The following is an 18,813-nucleotide window of genomic DNA, read 5'->3' as shown; positions in this document are numbered from 1 at the left end:
TTTGAATGTAATGTTTTCAAATGTATGCAGTTAATATAAATAATATTAAATAATATAAATCAATGTAATAAAAAACTAAGATATACATTCTGTCCCAATAATTTACTAGTTTTATTGATTTTATTACATCGAAAGAGTAAAATTTCCTTCAACTTAATTTACTGTCTTATTTAATTTAACATAATTTTCCTAAAAAAATCATTAACACATTCAGAATGATTGAAAAAACCAAAATAGCTATACTAACTACAAGTGTGACAAATACAAAAATATGGATATTTTCAAAATATAATTAATCGCATTGATACATTACAAAATATCTAACTATAAAACGCACAAGTAAAAAATTCTCAACTACATTTCTATCGTTGTATTAAAATAAATGGCAAACTAAATTTTGGTGGAACACTATCGGTTCAATGCAATTACAAATGTATCGATAAATAAAGTACATTGTTAAAAAATGAACAACCACAGTGAATCGAAAATTATATAAAAAATATAATATCTTGATTAAAATCTACAACGAATAAATAATTGATGAAGAAGGTGGGTTGAAAGTAAACACCAAAAATTCGAATTCCACGCTCGTACTCCTAGCTCAATAGATGTGCACAACCAATGATTGCTTTAAACGGAGTCCCGTGGGTCCCTACTTCCTAGACCCAGAGATGACCACGAAATAATTTAATAACTGAGCCATGACAAAAGTATAAAAATTTTTATTTTTTTCAAATTAATAAATTAAAAAGGGACAATTTTTAATATGTTCAATTGTAATTTTCGATTTTGTTTTATATTATATGCGCTATGTACAGAAATCTTCGCGAGGATTCGATGACTACAACATCTCATGTGTTAATAAAAATCATCAAATTTTAGTTCTGTTTAATAACTCTTGTGACTATTAACTAGATTTGTTAATTGTTTTTTGTAACTATTAATGATTCTTCGGATCTTACGAAATGTACGAAATAAAAACATTTTTCTTTTCATAAAACACTTATATTTATTTAAAAGAATCGTACATTCAGTTTTTAGCCATATACATAAAAAAAATCAAATTTGTCCGTTTTAGCACAAGAGTAAATAAATACATCCTCGCGGGATATTCTTTACATCGTTTTTAGTATACTATTGTTTTGATTGGAAATGAGACACATTAGTTTTCGTTGAATGAAAACGATACGGATTACGTTTTAGAAGAGCGATTTTCTTTCGCGATTACATTTGCTACAGTTGTGTTAGGCGTTTACACATCATAACAATAATATAGTTATCATAGTCCTAGAGCTTCTCGCGTAGCTTTAGAAACGTAGCCGAGTAAGCATGGTATTGGTATTCTACCAAGCATGATGATAGTTTTTTGGCCGACAGAACGGCCGAGATAATGTAATACAATACGCGTTAGTACTTGTGCGGCAGAACAAACGTTATAATACGATTCTTTCAGGTCGGTATACGCGCGCACACGGTATAAGACGCGGCGTTGCGTTCGACGGGTGCGACGCCAATCGAATTCGGTTCGTACACCCAGGGGCGGAACTAGTGGGTGGAATACGGGGATTCCGGACGTAAGATTTTGGAGGGTGTAATTTTTGTAATTATTAACAACTAATCTGATATTTTTAATTTTGTTAAATACCGATGTTGGGTTAAAACTCAATAAGTATGATTAACTGTTAGAAAAAAAATTCTCGGGGAAGATTATTTGATTATTGGCTTACGATGGGGCGTAATTTTAACGTTTTCCCCGGGCGTAAAAATTCCTAGTTCCACCTCTGCGCACACCGACCCGCGTACGATGTGTTGTTGATTCGTACCGATCATTGTCGTATCAACTTATAATTTACCTAACCCGTTGGGCGCCGATCTCCGTGTTTGTGTTTTTATTGTTTTTTTTGATTTTTTGATTTTTTTTTCTTTTTTTCTCGTTCTTTCCCTCTTGTCCGGGCAGTGTCGAGGGAGGCGGCCCGCCCGTGCACATCACGATCAGCGAACCGTCACCGGAGGCGAAACCGTCCAACGCGCTGCTGCCACTGTCGCTGGACGACGTGAGCGGCGGCCCCGCGGTCGCCTCGGACCGGAACCGGAAGCAACAGCAGCACTTGCAGCAACACGCGACCAACGTGAGCATCACCATTACGGACGCGTCGCCGGACAGCGCGTGCGGCCCGAAACCGTTGCCGACCGGCACAGCCTGCACCGCGGCGGCTGCTACGGCGGCGGCGACGGCGCACACTAAACGGTTGGCGTTTCGGCGCGCGAGCGAAGTGAAAATCGTACAGCACAAAGCGCTGGTGCACAGGACGTCGGAAGATCCACCGCGCAGCTGATGGAAATGGTACCGCGTACGAACAAAAAAAAAAAAAAACCTACCGCTGCGCTCCTGTTGTTGATGTTGTTGTTGTTGTTGTTTTCGTCTTTGTTGTTGTTGTTGTTGATATTGTTTTGTATTGCCCATAATCATTATTATTATTATTAATTTATTACTATTATTATTATTATTATAATTATTATTACTACCAAAGGAGTCGACACGCAATGCGCTATATTGTCTCGTGATCGTAGTTTTGCGATCGCGCGTACGAACTACTTACACCGTACGCCACTGCACCGCGACCGCGTGCTCAGTCCCCCTTAAAAACTGTTTTCCAAACACGTTCTCGTTCGGGACTCGAATCGCTTTTTCGAATCGAGGTTGTTTCGAAGACGGTGTGCAATCTCCTGATTTTGGCGAAAAAGGAAAGTGGTGATCGAGGGAGGGAGAGGGCGATTGTCTGCCACCGGCTACCCTCAGATCAAATCCGAAACAATAATCGGACGACGGTCGTACGCGATACGTGCGCGTTCCATGCGAACGAGATGATAGCAATCCCTATGTTAAAACAAATTCACGACGACACGTGATTTAGCGAGCAATAATCGAATCGATTTTTATTTTTTCTTGCTAATGTTTCTAGTTGTAGCCGATCAAATGTCAGTCAATTATACAATTGTGCGTACCCCACGTCATATTATTACAATGTGTTGCACAGCGACAGAGCTTATAACAATGCGGTTCAAAAACTTCGAAAGTTTTCCCCTTCCTCCTCCACCCCCTCTTCAGTGAGCCTGTTGCAGCTCTTTTCTTACAGTTTTCGCAATGTTGGTTCACGAACTCTACAAAGTTACTGTTATTTTTATCATTATACTCATCAAAAACCGCATTGTTCATTATAGACAATAATTAAAAAAAAAAAAAAAATTAAAAAAAATAAAATATGTACTAATAAATCTTTATACAAAATAAAAATTAATTATTATTATTGCGTTCATAGGGTTTTAAATTTTTTAATGAAACGTACTAGTAGCCTTGAATCATACAATATCACTTAACGGACATGTATTACAAACTCATTGTCTCACGTATATTCTTTCCATAAAATAATATTTATTTTAAGCCAATGTTTCTACTATAACTATTAATTTTACCCAATTTGAAGACGGTTATCTTATCATTCAACTGTGTTTATTTTTGCTGTCATTTTTTTTGTTTTTTTTTTCTACTCAATTATTACAATTATCGAAACATTATGTACGTCAATTTTCATACTAACTATGTATAAAAACATATAGGTTCTTGTGTCAATTATCGCAGACATTTTCAAGAATACATTTAGACTATTTAAGATAAATCGTATAATTTTATATCGTATTACTAGTTTTACTAAATTCTTCGATCATTTCTGAAACTCAACGAGTTCACCGAGTGAATCAACCGAATAATTTTCGTTTAATATTTAGATTTTTATTTGAACGTAACATTATAGCGCGTAACGTGTTGGTATAGTTACGATATTTAGATGTTATACTATCCATCAATCGTTCACGTCATTATTTCACTCCACGTTAAATATATTACACTTAGATAACATAAAATAATGTCGATAACGTGAGCGCAATAACAATGATTTGTTACGACATCGCACGTTTTGTAATTTTAATTATTTATATGTTTTACACGGTATTACCGTGATCCGCGTATAGGTATATTATTATTATTTATTGATCATCGTCATATATCGTATGTTATGTCTAGTGGCGTAGGTACAGGTGATTAGGGGGAGAGGTGTTGATGAGGGTTTAAACCTTGCCAGAACCAAACAAATTTGTAATTTTTATTTTTTTGATGATAAATATTGTGGCTTCGCTGAACATTTAGTTGGTGTTGTAAATCAATAGGTACCCGCATTCACTCTCTTTTATCGATGAAATATCTTCTCTGTCGTTAAATTATTAATCATTGTGCTGCACAATACACACACATTAAACTTAGCGGTATCTAAATTTTGCCCCATTCAGCTAATAATAAACTGTCTGGCAAAGATAAGAAACACTCATGACCTTCTTGTTTATCCCAAGAGAAAAATATGCCTAGTTTAACTGACGATTGAATTTTTAATTTTTTAACTCCCACCCTCCCCCTTCCCTCTCACCAGAGAAAATTTATGCTGCTTATTGTAATATTATATTATTGTTATTTTATAAAATCATTTGCCTTTTCTACTAGTATAGCTTTGACTTTATTTTTCTTCTCTTTTTGTCGCGTCTGCCGTTGAAATGCATTTGTATTAAATTATACGGCGCGTTGTAATAATCTGTTAGAAACTCGTACACTTTTGAATACTTTTATGTAATTAAGTTTATAACAATTTCTTACTTTAGTTAAAAGCTCAATGTCTTACATTTTCATTACTCTAAAATAAATTCTAAACGCTGTGTTAATAATTCTACATAGAATAAAATAAAAAAAATATTTTTATAGAAATATAACGTTTAAGTCTTTAGTAATAGGTACACTGCATTTTTAGAAACGCAGTGTAATAATAAATAATATATGTATGGCTCGTTAATTGTATATGATTCAATAATAATACTTGTTGAAAACAATCAGCCATATGTTGACTGAATTCTCGGTTGAAAAATTGATGTTTAATACATAAATGTATTTGATGGTGAAATTGAAATTTTTCGAAATATTAAAAAATGTTGCACTCTTAACCCGTAGGTAGGCGTTTAATATCTAATACAGCGGTTCCCAAACTTTTTTCATTCAAAGCTCCCTAATGATACTTTTTTCACTTCTCCCTCAAAGAATAATAATTCTTCTATAATATCTACTCCAACCATAAACCGAACATAACACATTAAATATGCATCTTTATTACTATCGGTTGCTTCATCAAGCTGAATTGCGAAATTTTTATTTCTTAATTTATCAATAAGCTGATCATTTATATTATCTGAGATATTTTGAATTCGCCGACTATTAGTATTATTAGACAAAGATATATTTTTAAGTTGATTTACTACAAATTTTTCTATCAGAGTAGAAACCATATTGCTGATAGTAAAATAAGTTCTTCGGCAATCGTATGAGAATTTTTGCATTGTGCAATACGAAATGTTACTTTCTATGAAGCCAAAAGAGCTTTAGACGGAACGCTTGTCTGTTTAACAAAACTAGAAGATGGTTCTTCTAATTTTGCAAGTTGTCTTACAAAATAATCACATGATTTATTATTCAATGTAGTTATGATTAGTCTCCAAATGACGTTTTAATTTACCGGGCACCATACTATCAGCAGCTAATACTTTCAAACAAATAATACACTTAGGACGTTCTTCGTTATCTATTATAATGTAAATAAAATCAAAACATAAACGTGTGTCGTGTATGGATAAGATAAGATAATCGTTTTTACAAAAATTTTATCGGACATATAGTTGATCTAAAAATAATAATAAATATAAATTTCCAACTCGCGCCACGACGCCCTTGTTAAGTGCTCGCGCCTCCTTTGGGTGGCGCGCCATACAGTTTGGGAACCGCTAACCTAATAGATAATATTACTGACATACGTATTATTGTATACAATTATTTTAAATGTATACACATAGATTATCTATTACGCATGGTAATTATTCTAACGTGGATCATTCCAAATGTTTAAATAATTTGAAATTCACCGAAAGTCTTAAATATATATATATACCTATTCGTATGTAAAAATCGTGCATAGATACTTTTGATACTGGAAAATAAGAGAAAATAAAAAAAATATGCAAATGTTTTCTTTACCTCCATATCAAAGTTATTTCAAAATCGAAAAGTAAAATAAAAATTATTTAAACGTTCAGGACCAATATAGACTGATTCACTATGTTTATGATAATGTGAGTGCCTACTACATAGAATGTACTGATGTAATAGTCATTAAAATTAAACAATTATACAGACAGACGTGTTATGATATATACAGTGCTTGATTTGGCAAAATTAAAGAAGGAGGACTCTATTTGCTTAAAAAAAATGCGTCCCCAAAACTTTTGAAGCGTTATAATTATAACGTATTAATAGTAGGGGGACGCTAGAATTTCTAAAAATTAGAAGGGGTACTCCGTCTCCCTGCGTCCCCCCTCAAGTCGAGCACTGAATATATATAAAAAAAATGTAGAAATGGTTTTTTCGTTCGCGGTAGATCGTTGATACTATTTTACCAATGAATTATTAAATATAAACATTGCACATTTATAATTGGCAATACTAATATTTGAAGCAAGTCATAATAATTAACTCTAAGTAATCAATACTCTTTTAACACTATTATTATTATTATTATTATTGTTATTATGATTATTATGTTATTTATAATTTTTCTCGACGTATTTAATCAATGTGATAAATTGATGTACCTATGTTATACTTATAAGTTACATTATATTATGTTTGTACTAAAAAAATATTAAAGCCTGTCATCCGTCGTTAAAAAATGTATCGTACTAATATGATTAATTTTAAGAAAATAATGCAAGTTCATTGAATTTCAATATCATTTTATTTCAACGCGAACGGTTAAGAGAATCCTTCTCCAGTTGTCACAGGAATTCATTTAAAAAAAAAAAAAAAAAAAGTGTCGTTTTAAAAACCATCGATATTCCGGTTAATTGGTCGTATTGAACGCCACACATTTGTTGATAGTGCTCCCGTTTACCCCGCTCACGCTACAACAAATTGCTACAAACTAGGTGTATTAAAAATAACTATATCTCGTATCGACCCATTATCATCGGTGGAGTATAACTTTTCCGTGAGAAGTTTTTATTTCGCTGTTCCTAGGGGACCATTGCGAAACGGATTTCTTCCTGACGTACTGGAATCCCTTTAGAAAATGCACCATTGTTGCTTAATATCCGTTTCCATTTGGAGGGAATTGACTACTCGGTTATTCCAAACTCGATTACTCGGGTACGTGGGTTCGGCCGTGTGTTTGGCTTCTCGGTGGTCCCGCGCGAAAATAATTAATCGGATCTACGCCTGCGGAACATTTTACGTCCGTCTCAGGCGCTCGCTTTGAACGTTTGCAGCCGGGCACTACGTGCATTCGATCGGATCATTTGCGGTCGCTAAAAACGTACAGAACTGTTGTTGTCCGCAAACGTCGTGCATTCGTACCGGTCTGTACGCGCGCCGCGCAGTGATCAATTCGCGTTCGCTCTGACGGCGACGACCCGAACGACGCGTCACTACGATCCCTCCGTGTGCAGCAGTAGTACGCTTATTTCCCGATAAAACTGCACGTACGGACGTGCGCGCACACCACAGGCGCGACTAGGGGGGCGCAATAAGGTTTTTTAGGGTCCCCGAGTTCATATGCGGCGCATCTGTTTTTTTTCTTTTTCCCCCAGCTCTACACAACCCATAGATCACTACGTCTATGATTGCAGTTGAATACCCCATTTGCGCCCACGACGCACGGCGGTATTATGTTTTATTTATAAGATCGTGGAAACCCCGTAATCGGTGTTCAACGTGTAATCGTCGGTTATCTCGCGACGTCGCGCCGCCAGACGGGTCGGGTGCGACTGGTGGGACGGGGCGAGCACGGCACCGAAATAATAACAACACGAAATAATCTCGCTTGTCTGGCCGCCCATTCGAAAACCAATGGCACACCATTCGTTACGGATACTAAAGCGTCGCCGCGGATTAACTTTTATTTTTATTCAATCCGCGCTGTCATCAACAATCAATAACCCGTATTTGTAATGTACGTCCGTGCGTTATAGCTGTCGGTCACGACGGCGTTTGCCGCGCGCTATATTAGATCATTATTTCAGTCGGCCCGTGTCGGCGGGGCAAACGTTTCGTCGACGATTTCGAACCGACGAGGTTATCGTGTGCCTCTACCGAGTCACGATTAGTAATCGGCGTGCCGACCGTCAATCGGTGTTGTCGTTCGAACGTTTGTTGTACAGATATATTTCTTTCGCGGTCCCAACACTTGTGTACAACATTATTTATCTTCTTCCCGCCCGCATCGGACGAACTAAAGACGTCCATCATATTGCGTGATCCTTTCCCGTACCCTCTTTCTCACCGACGTGCTTAATTCCCCTTAAGACTATCATCCCTATAGGTTAGTCTAGGTTAGTCTAACCCCTCCTCGATTCACGTTCTACGTCAGTTATTTCACAATAATTAACTTCGTCCGCGGTGCTTTTTAATCTGATCTTCAACTATTCATAACGTAAACCGTAATACTAATCTTAGCAGTGCAATCGATTTGATTTAATATCAGATATTAAAGAAAAAATACAATAGAATACGACTAGAATACGTCTGTGTCGTAATTTTAAGACTCAAATGTTTTTTATTTTTATTACTTACCTATGAATAAAATAAAAAAAAAAATTACGAATTCTATCGAAAATCAGCAATAATAATAATAATAATAGTAGGTAATAGTTTACGATCGTTTAATGCACTACTATAATAACAACAAAAATTTATCGACCAAACAACGGTGGATTTTTAATACAAATGAAATTTCGTTTATTATACAATTTTAAGCTTCATTGCTAAAACATTTGAAATTTACATATCGGTTAACCTTAGGTAAATAATGAATTTCAGAATTGCTGAAATTAATTTTTTTAATACTATTTCAAATACTACGAGTATAGTAAGTTAATAATAAAATATCATTTTTGTTGTATTTATATTATACGGGTAAGTTTTTCCCCTTACTCAATCTAATTGACGTCAACGACTACTATCAGAACAAAATTTTCGCGGCACACCAATCCGTATATTATGTGAACAATATTTTATATATATGTATACTATTTACAGTCTACTCTATTAGAGGGTTATTTATTGTGAAATATATTAATACAATCGATCGACCGAGACGGCTGCGACGGGCATACTTACAATAAATAATATTATATGTATCTACGATTAGTTCGATCAGTTTTCATCTCGAATATCAATAATAAACTGGTAAATACATACTTATAAAACAATTTATAGATTTATTGTAGCACATTTAAAGGGCGCTCGCGGCACACCGGTTGGGAATCACTGTTGTAGATACATCGAGCAGAGAACGAATTTCATTTTCTGCGTACCTACATTTAAAAACTGACATATAAATTTTTTCACTTTTTTTACAACGATAAATAGTTATTTATATTTTGTTTTACTTAATAAACACTAACGCAATAATACATTTTAAATAATACTGTAGTGTATGTAACATAAACGTATGGATAAACATTTATATTTGGTCATTCATTGTCCTCCCTTTGTACCACAATAACGATGATGTTTTTTTTATGTATTTGTATTGAATAATAATAATTATAATAATAATAATAACAATAATAGTAGATATACTACTCAAGTTGATATTTTTGTAGACGTTAATATTTTATACAAAACAATACAAAATAAAATAATATTACATGGTTGTCATCTCATACTTACTTTTATTGGGGTTGTATACTTGTACATATTATTACTGTATGTATTTTTTATTTATTTTCCAAAGGAGCCATGTACTATTTATTGTTCAGTCATGTCTACCTTTGAATAGAAGAGCTTCATAGTAATTATTAGAATTATTAATATTTAGATTTAAATATATATAAATATATTATATGTAGACTATACTAATGACTATTGTATTTATACATACATATATATATAGTGCCTAGACCTTACCACTGTGCCTCAATTTTAGCTATAGGATCTATTTTTTCATTCACCAAACGTGATATTTACCTTTTAAATAGCATAATATTAATAAATATTAAAAACGATGTACCTAATTTTTAATTTATTTATTTTTTTACTTGTTTTCGTCGCGTCATATGTAAGTGTATTTATTATTACGTGTGTTTGTAAAAGAAAAACTTTATAATTCTTCTTATATTAGTCAAAATAAATTATTTATCATTGCACTCTTGATTTATAAGGTATATAATATCATACTACTATAGACATAGGTAGTCGTTCAAAATATACTTATATTAATGGACGTAACTACAAATACAATAATTATTTAATTTATATTTATACATTGTGTACAAGATGTATTAACGATAATAATATTTTATCAACATATTTGTATTATATTACTTTTGGAGTAACTTTATATTAATATATTTGTTTTGAGTATATATAATTATGAAACGCAACATTTAGGTTGACTGTGCTTTTCTATCAAATAACTATTATTATTATTATTTTTTTATTTTTAATATTATTATTATTATAAACATTCTTTCATCATTTTTTTCGTTCTTTTATTTTCAATATATATTTATTCAACTGTTAGACAGTTAAGTTTGATAATACATTTTGAACTTTTGTATGATATTACATTTTTTGTTAAAATAAATTAAAAATAAATAAATGAAAAAACAAATTTTATTAAATAATTATTATATTTCATTATATTATGAAAACCATGTATATTAGACAGTACTAACAATACTAATAATTATTACCATTTATTAAATACACTATTACTTATTGTGTATTTAATCAATGTTATTACGGTATAATAATAAAATTTTATGTATAAGTATTTTTTCTTTTTACAGATATATATTTTATTACACTACAATTATATAAATGAAAGTATTTACTTAGTAGAAGTTCTTGTACGTTTATTCCACGAAAAGTTGATAGCATAAGATTTTACTCTAGGCTTAGTCTTATGCTCTGCTTCTACAAACCATTTCCAACCATTTTTTTCACAAAAGTTAATAGCTTCAGCTTTCTCACCAAATTCAATTTTCATGTTAGACAATGGATCACCACTATAAAAAAATTATCTCATTTTTGTCAAAATACAAAACTAATAGATTAATAATAAATATGCCATACGTTGAAGTCCAACCCATCAATGGATTTTCCCAACGTTGCCTGTTATCAAATTCCATAATCCAATTATGAATGTTGTCGGTGCCTGATTGCATAACATTTTTGGTGATTTTACTAATTTTCACCACACGATCTTTAATGTGTTCTTCGGGTACACCAGTTACGGAACTTAAATCAACCTACATAATAAAATAATTAAAAATGTTGAACTAAGGCATTGTTTTACTCTCTTTTAATTTATTGCAAAGCGATGTCAGACAAATTATAAACATTTTATAGACTATAGTGTTTATAAGAGTTAGAATGTTAAATGTACAATTAAAGAAATAAAAACTATTATTCTTAAGATTTTCATCTAAAGATTTACTCTAAATTGCAAAAATGCAAATTCATTTTTTCAGTTTTATTAACTGATATGAGATATAAGAGGCTGATTAACTGTTAATATTATTTGTGAGAAACTCAGCACTTACAATAATTGTGATTGAATTTTGAATTAAATTCAAAATTTCAATAATTATTTCTTATATTATGACAAAAAATATAGAACTTTTTAAAAATGGAACCTTACCCTAGCAAAAATATTATTTGAAATATCAGTCACCGAATACAAAATAAATTACTCATTAGATAAATTAATTTTTATGAATCAAACAATAACAAAAACAGAATGCTATAAAATAAGTTAATAAATAATAAGTATTTAGATGTTCTCAGTAGAAAATAAGTTCAAGATAATAAAGATAATGAAACCAGTTCTTGGCCTTTCCAAAACCAATAATGATACTGTAAGACTGAGTTGAATACATTTAGTAGTAAAGCAGCCACGGTGAATTAAGTAAGTAATAAGTTAAAAATTACCAATTTTACATAAAAATTGTTTTTAATTAGATTCATGTAGTAATTATACTCTTCAATTTTTTAATCAATATTTAATTAATAGCATTTGTATAAAATATATTTTTTTTTTCTGTAGTAAACTTTTCTTAAAGATTTTTTTAACTAGCTAATTTTCTTAAAATACATATTAGTACATTTAATTATAATGTTAACTAATAATTTCAAAACTCAATAAAAGTAAAAATGATTAATTAATACACAACCGTTCTAAATACATTCAATATAATATAAAATAGTTTTTAGTACAATACACAATAATATACTAATTCCTAATAGTTAATTGTATTATTTAAATAATACAACAACATTTTTATTAGTTCATTCTCAATGATGTGAAAATTAAAAAATAGCTACAATAAGTTGTGTAAAAAAAGTTATATAATTAGTAAACTAATTTGAAGAATCAATATCCATATTGTATGTTTTATTTCTATTGTAATTGTTATTTTATAGGTTAAATAGCTTAGTTTTAAATTCTATAACTTTAATAAAAATTTGTGTTTATACATAACATACTTTACTATCGACCTCTATGTAGTTCTGGACGCTTGTGTCAGACGTTTTTCCAATGACAATATTAGTTTCTAAAGGAAGAGACTCTTTTTTATCATAAATTTTCTCTAAACCTCGGTCACTTTTAGCTAAGTGCAATGTTCCAGTCATCAGTCCTTTTCTCCTGTTTTAAAACCATAGTCGATGAAAAAATATGTCATATGAAAAACAGACGATGAATTAATGCAGATTTCCAATGAGTACTTACGACGATACCATTGCATTTTGAATCGCTTTACTTCCAGTTTGTTTAATTAAATTTAACGCCATTTGAAACCGAAAGAAGTAGGTATGTAACAAAATTATTTAGAAGTCTTTGACTAAATGAATGTTGAAAATCCAACACCTAAGTTTTTGATGTAGTTCATACACGGTACACCTGATAGCTGATAACGTTACTGATATCGCAATAACAACCTCACAGTTGATATGATAAGCTTAACTATCTTACCAACTATTGCAGGTTATAATTGACACGCGCGAATATTTTCAAACACAACGATCTACAACAATAAATCAACATGTCTGGTATGGACTCATATTTTTCCAGTTATGAAGATCTGGAGGTAAATTTTACTTCTTGGACTAGCACTAAATCATCTGAAAACTGTTCTCAGCGTATTCTATGTATTTCAGGTTCATAAATTAATGATACAAGATTCGGCCAGGACTGAGACGTATAAAAATGCAATTTTATCCAATCAAGCTGTATTCGAGGGTAAAACCGTGTTGGACGTGGGAGCTGGCTCTGGAGTATTGTCCATATTCTGTGCACAGGCTGGAGCTTCTAGGGTGTTTGCTGTTGAAGCCAGCAGAACAGCTGATTTAGCTAGGCAACTTGTAGCTGAAAACCATTTTTCTGATATTATTGAAGTGTGTAATACATAAAATGTAAACGGGTTCATTACTCTTATTATTTTTCTAATATTAATTTACAGGTGATCTACAGCAAAGTGGAGGATGTCACACTACCCCATAAAGTGGACATTATTGTCTCCGAGTGGATGGGATTCTACATGTTGCACGAGAGCATGTTAGACAGTGTTTTGATAGCACGAGATAAATTTTTGAAACCTGAAGGATTAATGTTCCCTTCTCATTGCACTTTGTATGCTTCTCCATGCATGTTACCTGACTTTTACTCCGAATGGGATAATGTTTGTGGGATCAAAATGAGATCGTTCGCACAAGCCTTACGCAATTTATATTTAAATAAACCAAAAATCATGAGTATTCAACTAGAGAATATACTTTCTCAAAACGTTAGTCCTATTATTGAATTGGATCTTCAACATTGTCAAATACAACACCTAGATGAAATAATTGCACAGCGTTATTTAACCATAGTTGACAAGAGCGGGATTTATCAAGGAGTATGTTTTTGGTTTGATGTCCAGTTTCCAAATCCTGATAATACTCTTAGCACAGCACCTGGTGCACCACAAACACACTGGAAACAAACTATAATTGTATTGCCTACACAAATAGAGGTAGAAGAAGGTGAAGCTATAATGTTTAATGTACAATTTAAACGCAACAGTCCAAATTCAAGACATTATAGTATTAACTTAGAAATGCTGGATGCCACACAGGAGCCACATCCAAATCCATGCGATTGTAATCAAACTAAATGTAAAATTATTAAAACATTTTTATCAGTTACACAAAATATATCAGATGATGATGATGAACAATCTATAGCATATAGCACAAATAGCATTGATGACAATTAAAATTAAATCAAGATATAATGTTTATTCATGTATAGCAATGGTTTTTGTTAATAAATTTGTTATTAAAATAAAAAATTTTGTTTACTATAAAAGACAATGTGAGTAGACTATCAATTTTTGTTAAAGTAATTTTGTTTAAGTAATTATACTTTATATTATTGATATAATTAAGAAATTTAAAGACTAAATATTAATAAACACACCAACAACTTGAAAATAAATCTTTTTTTAAATGTTGAATAACAATGACATATTTTATCAACATTACCAATATTATTGAAAAGATATTTGTTGAAATACAATTTTGGAAAGATCCAGAATGGCTATATAAAGAATATTTTTTAAATGCTAGGGTAATGAAAAAAAATTCATATAAGTAAAAATTAATTAATTTATAGATAAATAAATATGAGTAAATATTTTATTTCTAATTCAAGTTTTAAATTAAAAATATAAATTATATTAAACAGAATTATTATTTGTATTAAATTTAAAATATAATTATTAACACAAAAGACTATTATTATTAATTTAATTACTATAGCAATAATAATTTACATTAAAATATTTGTTAAGGGTTTAAGATATTTTAAATATTTAGAATTGTAGTTTCAGGTCTCATATTTTTGTAATATGAAATAAAAATTTCCAAAATAATTAGTAATACAATAAACTATTGACTTTTAATAAAATTATATAAAATTAGAAATACATTTTTTTTTTATATTTTATAGTACTTTTAAGTTATTTTAATTATTTACTTAAAATTTTCCAAATATTATTTCTTTATTGTTAAACTGTTTTTTATTTTTCATATCAGTTAAATTTGTAATTTTATTATAATATAATTCCAAATTTTAAATATTAAAATAAGCATTGTTTTAATTTGTATTTCAAAATGTTCTTACTTTTAAATATATTTCAAATTTTTTCAAGCAATCTTAAAGTTGTACTTAACCTTCAATATAAAATTGTTATAATTTTAAAAGTTAATTTTTTTAGTCTACAAATTTAATTTAAATGATTTCATTTACATATTATCTTACTTCTTGTATGGCGTATGTTTCTGTTCTCTAGTTTGCGACTAGATAGGACTAAAATTGTTATAAGTTAATACTTAAGATATTTATCAAAAATAAAAATATTTATTAAATATTATAAATTTTGTAAGAATTTTTTCAACAAAATAGATTTTAATTTTTAAATATGTAATCAATAATATCTTAATGATATAAACAATTTTATTGAATCAAGATAAAATTATTATATTTATAAAGAGAATGAAAACTGTAAGTAGGTAATTAAAGTGAATCTTTTGAGAAAAAATGTAAACATAAATTAATAATTATTAATTTTTTTTTTTCTTTATGTTGAGATGATTCTTTCTTTATCAATAGATTTCACGTATTTGAAGATAAGTAGTCCATAAGTCATCTATCATCCTCATGAAGAGAACATAAGTAGTTGTGGTTTAATCCAAAGACAGCACAGATTTGATGCAATAAGTAAACATATTGAAGTGCCTTTTGATTGTCTGTATGAAATAAAAAAATTAGGATTATTTATACAGGTTAGTATATTAATGAAAAATTAATAACTAAATTAAGATATTAAAATTAAATTAACTATATACAAAACACCTTAAAGTTTTTTTTGATGTATCAAAATGGAAATTGCAAGTTAAATAATGGAAAATTTAGAAAACAGCAAGATTTTAACTTATGGTTCATAAATTAATTGTAATTGACATGAGCTTTATTACTTATCAAAAATCAATTAATTTTATAAGTAAATTAACTCATTATTAGTCCAGATAACAATTAAAAATAGTGTAAGTATATCATAGATTTACTATTCTGATATAATTGAACAAAAAATAAAACAAATATTCTAAGGAACAATATTCGTTAAAATGTAGTAAAAACTTTTAAAATAATTGAATAAAAAGTTGTGGTTAGTTGTATTTGAAGAAATACCAAATCATAGTTTATCAACTAAATTAGTTCAATACTAACTTGTCAAAACAAAATTTGGTATATTTGATATCATAAAAACTGAAATAATAATTATATAGTAGAAAATGTTACGATAAAATATTTATCAGCTAGGTATCCATGATTTTTTACTTTTATTTATATACTTTGTTCCATTTACTCTTATAAATCATTTTTGCTATTACTCTGGTCAGACCAATCTTAAAGTAGTACATTGGAATATGTATGTTTTCCAAAACACCAAAAATAAAAATGTAAAACTCATATTAATATTTTGACAAGCTACTTACTATGGCTTGAACACCTTATATTGCCATTATTTTTTTTTCTATTTTTTGACGAACTTGAAGAATATTGTTTTTCTGTAGTTCTTGACTAGCACCTCAATAGAATTCACTACATAAGACAACAATACAATTAATTTTAATTGAGAACAAAATCTAATTAAATACTTTTATGGTAGCATTAATTGCCATTTTCAATGTGATACTGAATATTTCTGTGTGAATACTGCACAGACAAGAATGTTTAGCGCTGGAAACTCTCAGATGGTTTAAACGAGCAGATGGTGTTTCCTAACAAAAAAAAAAAAAAAAGAACGACAGGAGGTATTAAATCCTATTTTACGGATCAATAATTTTAAAACATTTTACCAACTGAAACGGTTAACTACGTTTGCACGGACAAAATACTGTTGATAAAGTTTACGTACACGTACATTAGACTCGGGACCTCCGTTCTAGGTGCGGAGTGGTACGAAATTATTTCCGGGTGATTTCGTACGATTTTAAAAATAATTTTGTTGACGTCCCCCAAGTTTACATGTGAGTATTGGGAGGGATAACGACTAAACGTACCGCGCGCAGTACACAGAAAACATGATGAAGGTAGATATATAATATATTTTTATAAAATCTGTGGTAGAACTGCAGCAAATTTTTACCTGCGTTACGCTGTCACACCGGTAGACAGATCGATCCATAGATAAGTGTACACATAAGTATACATGAATCGACCCGAAATTAATACGAAATTAGACACGGGTATTTGAATATGTATTGTTATATAACGGTGGAACGACAATGGTGGACAGTGTCGCCGCAGGTAGGACGGTAAAAATATCCTAGACACATAGGACGCAGCCGCTGTCATCGAGTTCTTCATAATCGAGGGGGTACTTCAGTGGCGTAATTAGGCGGTCGCAAGAGATCGCACTTGCGACTCCAAATATAATGTAGGAGTTGCAAAAGTATTATTTTGCAACCCCTGAAAATTCCATATTTATGATTTATTGCTAGATAGTAAAAAAATTTAAATAAGTAATTAATTATTTAGTTAAATAATTATGAAATAAAAAAAATTTGGAGAATGATAAAATTGAGACAATAACAATACGCGACATAGAAGTTTTAATTTAAAAATAAATTATATAATATCAGATATATCGGTTGTAATTATATTATAATTATAAAATATTATGGGATTTAAAATTTAAATAAATATGATGCTTGTGGTTATGTATTAATTATAAAAAAGTTAAAATTTATAGTTCTTAATAAAATGTATTTATATTTAAGAAGAATTATACAGATTTATAATAACCACACGGGTTTGTGCATCTTTAGTAACCCCTGATATTTTTTCCGAATTACACCACAGGGTACCTACCATATATTCAAGGCTGAATTAAGGGGCTCTAGCCGGGATGGTAGCCCCGGGGCCCTCTCGAGTACCCAAGTGAAAGAGGCCCAAACAATTTTAAGCTGATACACATTTTTTATCATACTAAAATTAGTAGTTTTATAGACATAAATTGTATATACCTATTAATTTTATAATTTTATAATGCAATTCACAATTTGTGAAATAGTTAAAAAAAATGTATAACTCTGCGAGCATAGCAATCGGCTTTGTAAAGCATGTTTTGTCAAAAGGGCCAATATAAAATTTCAACCCCGAGGTCCAATAGGTGCTTAATCCGGCTTCGCGCATATTATAACACGATCGGAGTGCAATTTAACCTAGACACCGGAGAACATTTCGGGGGCGTTTACAACCCCTTAATCCCCCTCTGCGTGCGCCACAGCTATGTATAGTAATGGGTATGAACCTACAAGTCTTTTTTAAAGAGAAATTTTAAGTTTTTCAATATCTTGGAAATATTTAAAGAAATCTGTAGATGACGAATATACCGAAGAACTGTACTTGTACTTAAACAGTAACACAGAAAATGAAAATGAGAAAAAAACATATCAAAACCATATAAAACATGTGAAAACGGTAGCATTTGTTATTACACTGCATTGGTAAAGTACAATCTTTATTCTAATGCTTATCCTACTTTATCCATTGCTTATCAGTACTTACTAACTTTACCGGTAACCCAACTGATCTATGAAAGGTCATTTTCTACTTA

General features: G+C 30.6%; 3 protein-coding genes across 7 annotated transcripts in view; 2 read left to right on the top strand and 1 right to left on the bottom strand.

Annotated features, from left to right (window-relative positions):
• LOC112683106 (sodium channel protein 60E-like) overlaps positions 1-2,425 on the top strand; it is a 116,638-nt gene extending 114,213 nt beyond the window's left edge. For all 5 annotated transcript variants that reach the window (XM_025553980.1, XM_025553979.1, XM_025553978.1 and 2 more), the window contains one exon: positions 1,958-2,425. In XM_025553980.1, the coding sequence (XP_025409765.1) occupies positions 1,958-2,336 (379 nt within the window). In that variant the 3' untranslated portion in view covers positions 2,337-2,425. The remainder of the gene's footprint in view (positions 1-1,957) is intronic.
• An 8,469-nt stretch (positions 2,426-10,894) lies between these two features.
• LOC112683113 (NADH dehydrogenase [ubiquinone] iron-sulfur protein 4, mitochondrial) lies at positions 10,895-13,034 on the bottom strand. Its single transcript, XM_025553998.1, has 4 exons — positions 12,879-13,034; positions 12,635-12,794; positions 11,222-11,397; positions 10,895-11,154 (listed from the first exon to the last, which is right to left on the bottom strand). The coding sequence occupies exons 1-4, from the start codon at positions 12,938-12,940 to the stop codon at positions 10,977-10,979; spliced, it is 576 nt and encodes a 191-aa protein (XP_025409783.1). The 5' UTR covers positions 12,941-13,034; the 3' UTR covers positions 10,895-10,976.
• Positions 13,035-13,146: 112 nt separating this feature from the next.
• Positions 13,147-14,467, top strand: LOC112683112 (probable protein arginine N-methyltransferase 6). The gene is made up of 3 exons (XM_025553997.1): positions 13,147-13,236; positions 13,307-13,543; positions 13,609-14,467. Exons 1-3 carry the CDS (start codon positions 13,192-13,194, stop codon positions 14,401-14,403), a joined length of 1,077 nt encoding a protein of 358 aa, XP_025409782.1. The 5' UTR covers positions 13,147-13,191; the 3' UTR covers positions 14,404-14,467.
• The last annotated feature ends 4,346 nt before the right edge of the window (positions 14,468-18,813 follow it).

This window comes from Sipha flava, unplaced genomic scaffold, assembly GCF_003268045.1.
Source record: "Sipha flava isolate LNK unplaced genomic scaffold, YSA_version1 219_pilon_pilon, whole genome shotgun sequence".
NCBI lineage: Eukaryota > Metazoa > Arthropoda > Insecta > Hemiptera > Aphididae > Sipha > Sipha flava.
Note: the sequence above shows the minus strand (reverse complement) of the source record. Positions and strands in the feature narration are given on the sequence as shown.

Bases quoted from the DNA above. Each gene is read 5' to 3' on its own strand.
- LOC112683113 (XM_025553998.1), bottom strand. From the start codon at position 12,940: ATGGCGTTAAATTTAATTAAACAAACTGGAAGTAAAGCGATTCAAAAT. The intron at 11,398-12,634 runs GTATGTTATGTA...TTTATTATGTAG, and splicing joins ACATAGAGGTCGATAGTAAA to GTTGATTTAAGTTCCGTAAC. The intron at 11,155-11,221 runs GTATGGCATATT...ATTTTTTTATAG, and splicing joins TTGATGGGTTGGACTTCAAC to TGGTGATCCATTGTCTAACA.
- LOC112683112 (XM_025553997.1), top strand. From the start codon at position 13,192: ATGTCTGGTATGGACTCATATTTTTCCAGTTATGAAGATCTGGAG. The intron at 13,237-13,306 runs GTAAATTTTACT...TATGTATTTCAG, and splicing joins CCAGTTATGAAGATCTGGAG to GTTCATAAATTAATGATACA. The intron at 13,544-13,608 runs GTGTGTAATACA...ATTAATTTACAG, and splicing joins ATTTTTCTGATATTATTGAA to GTGATCTACAGCAAAGTGGA.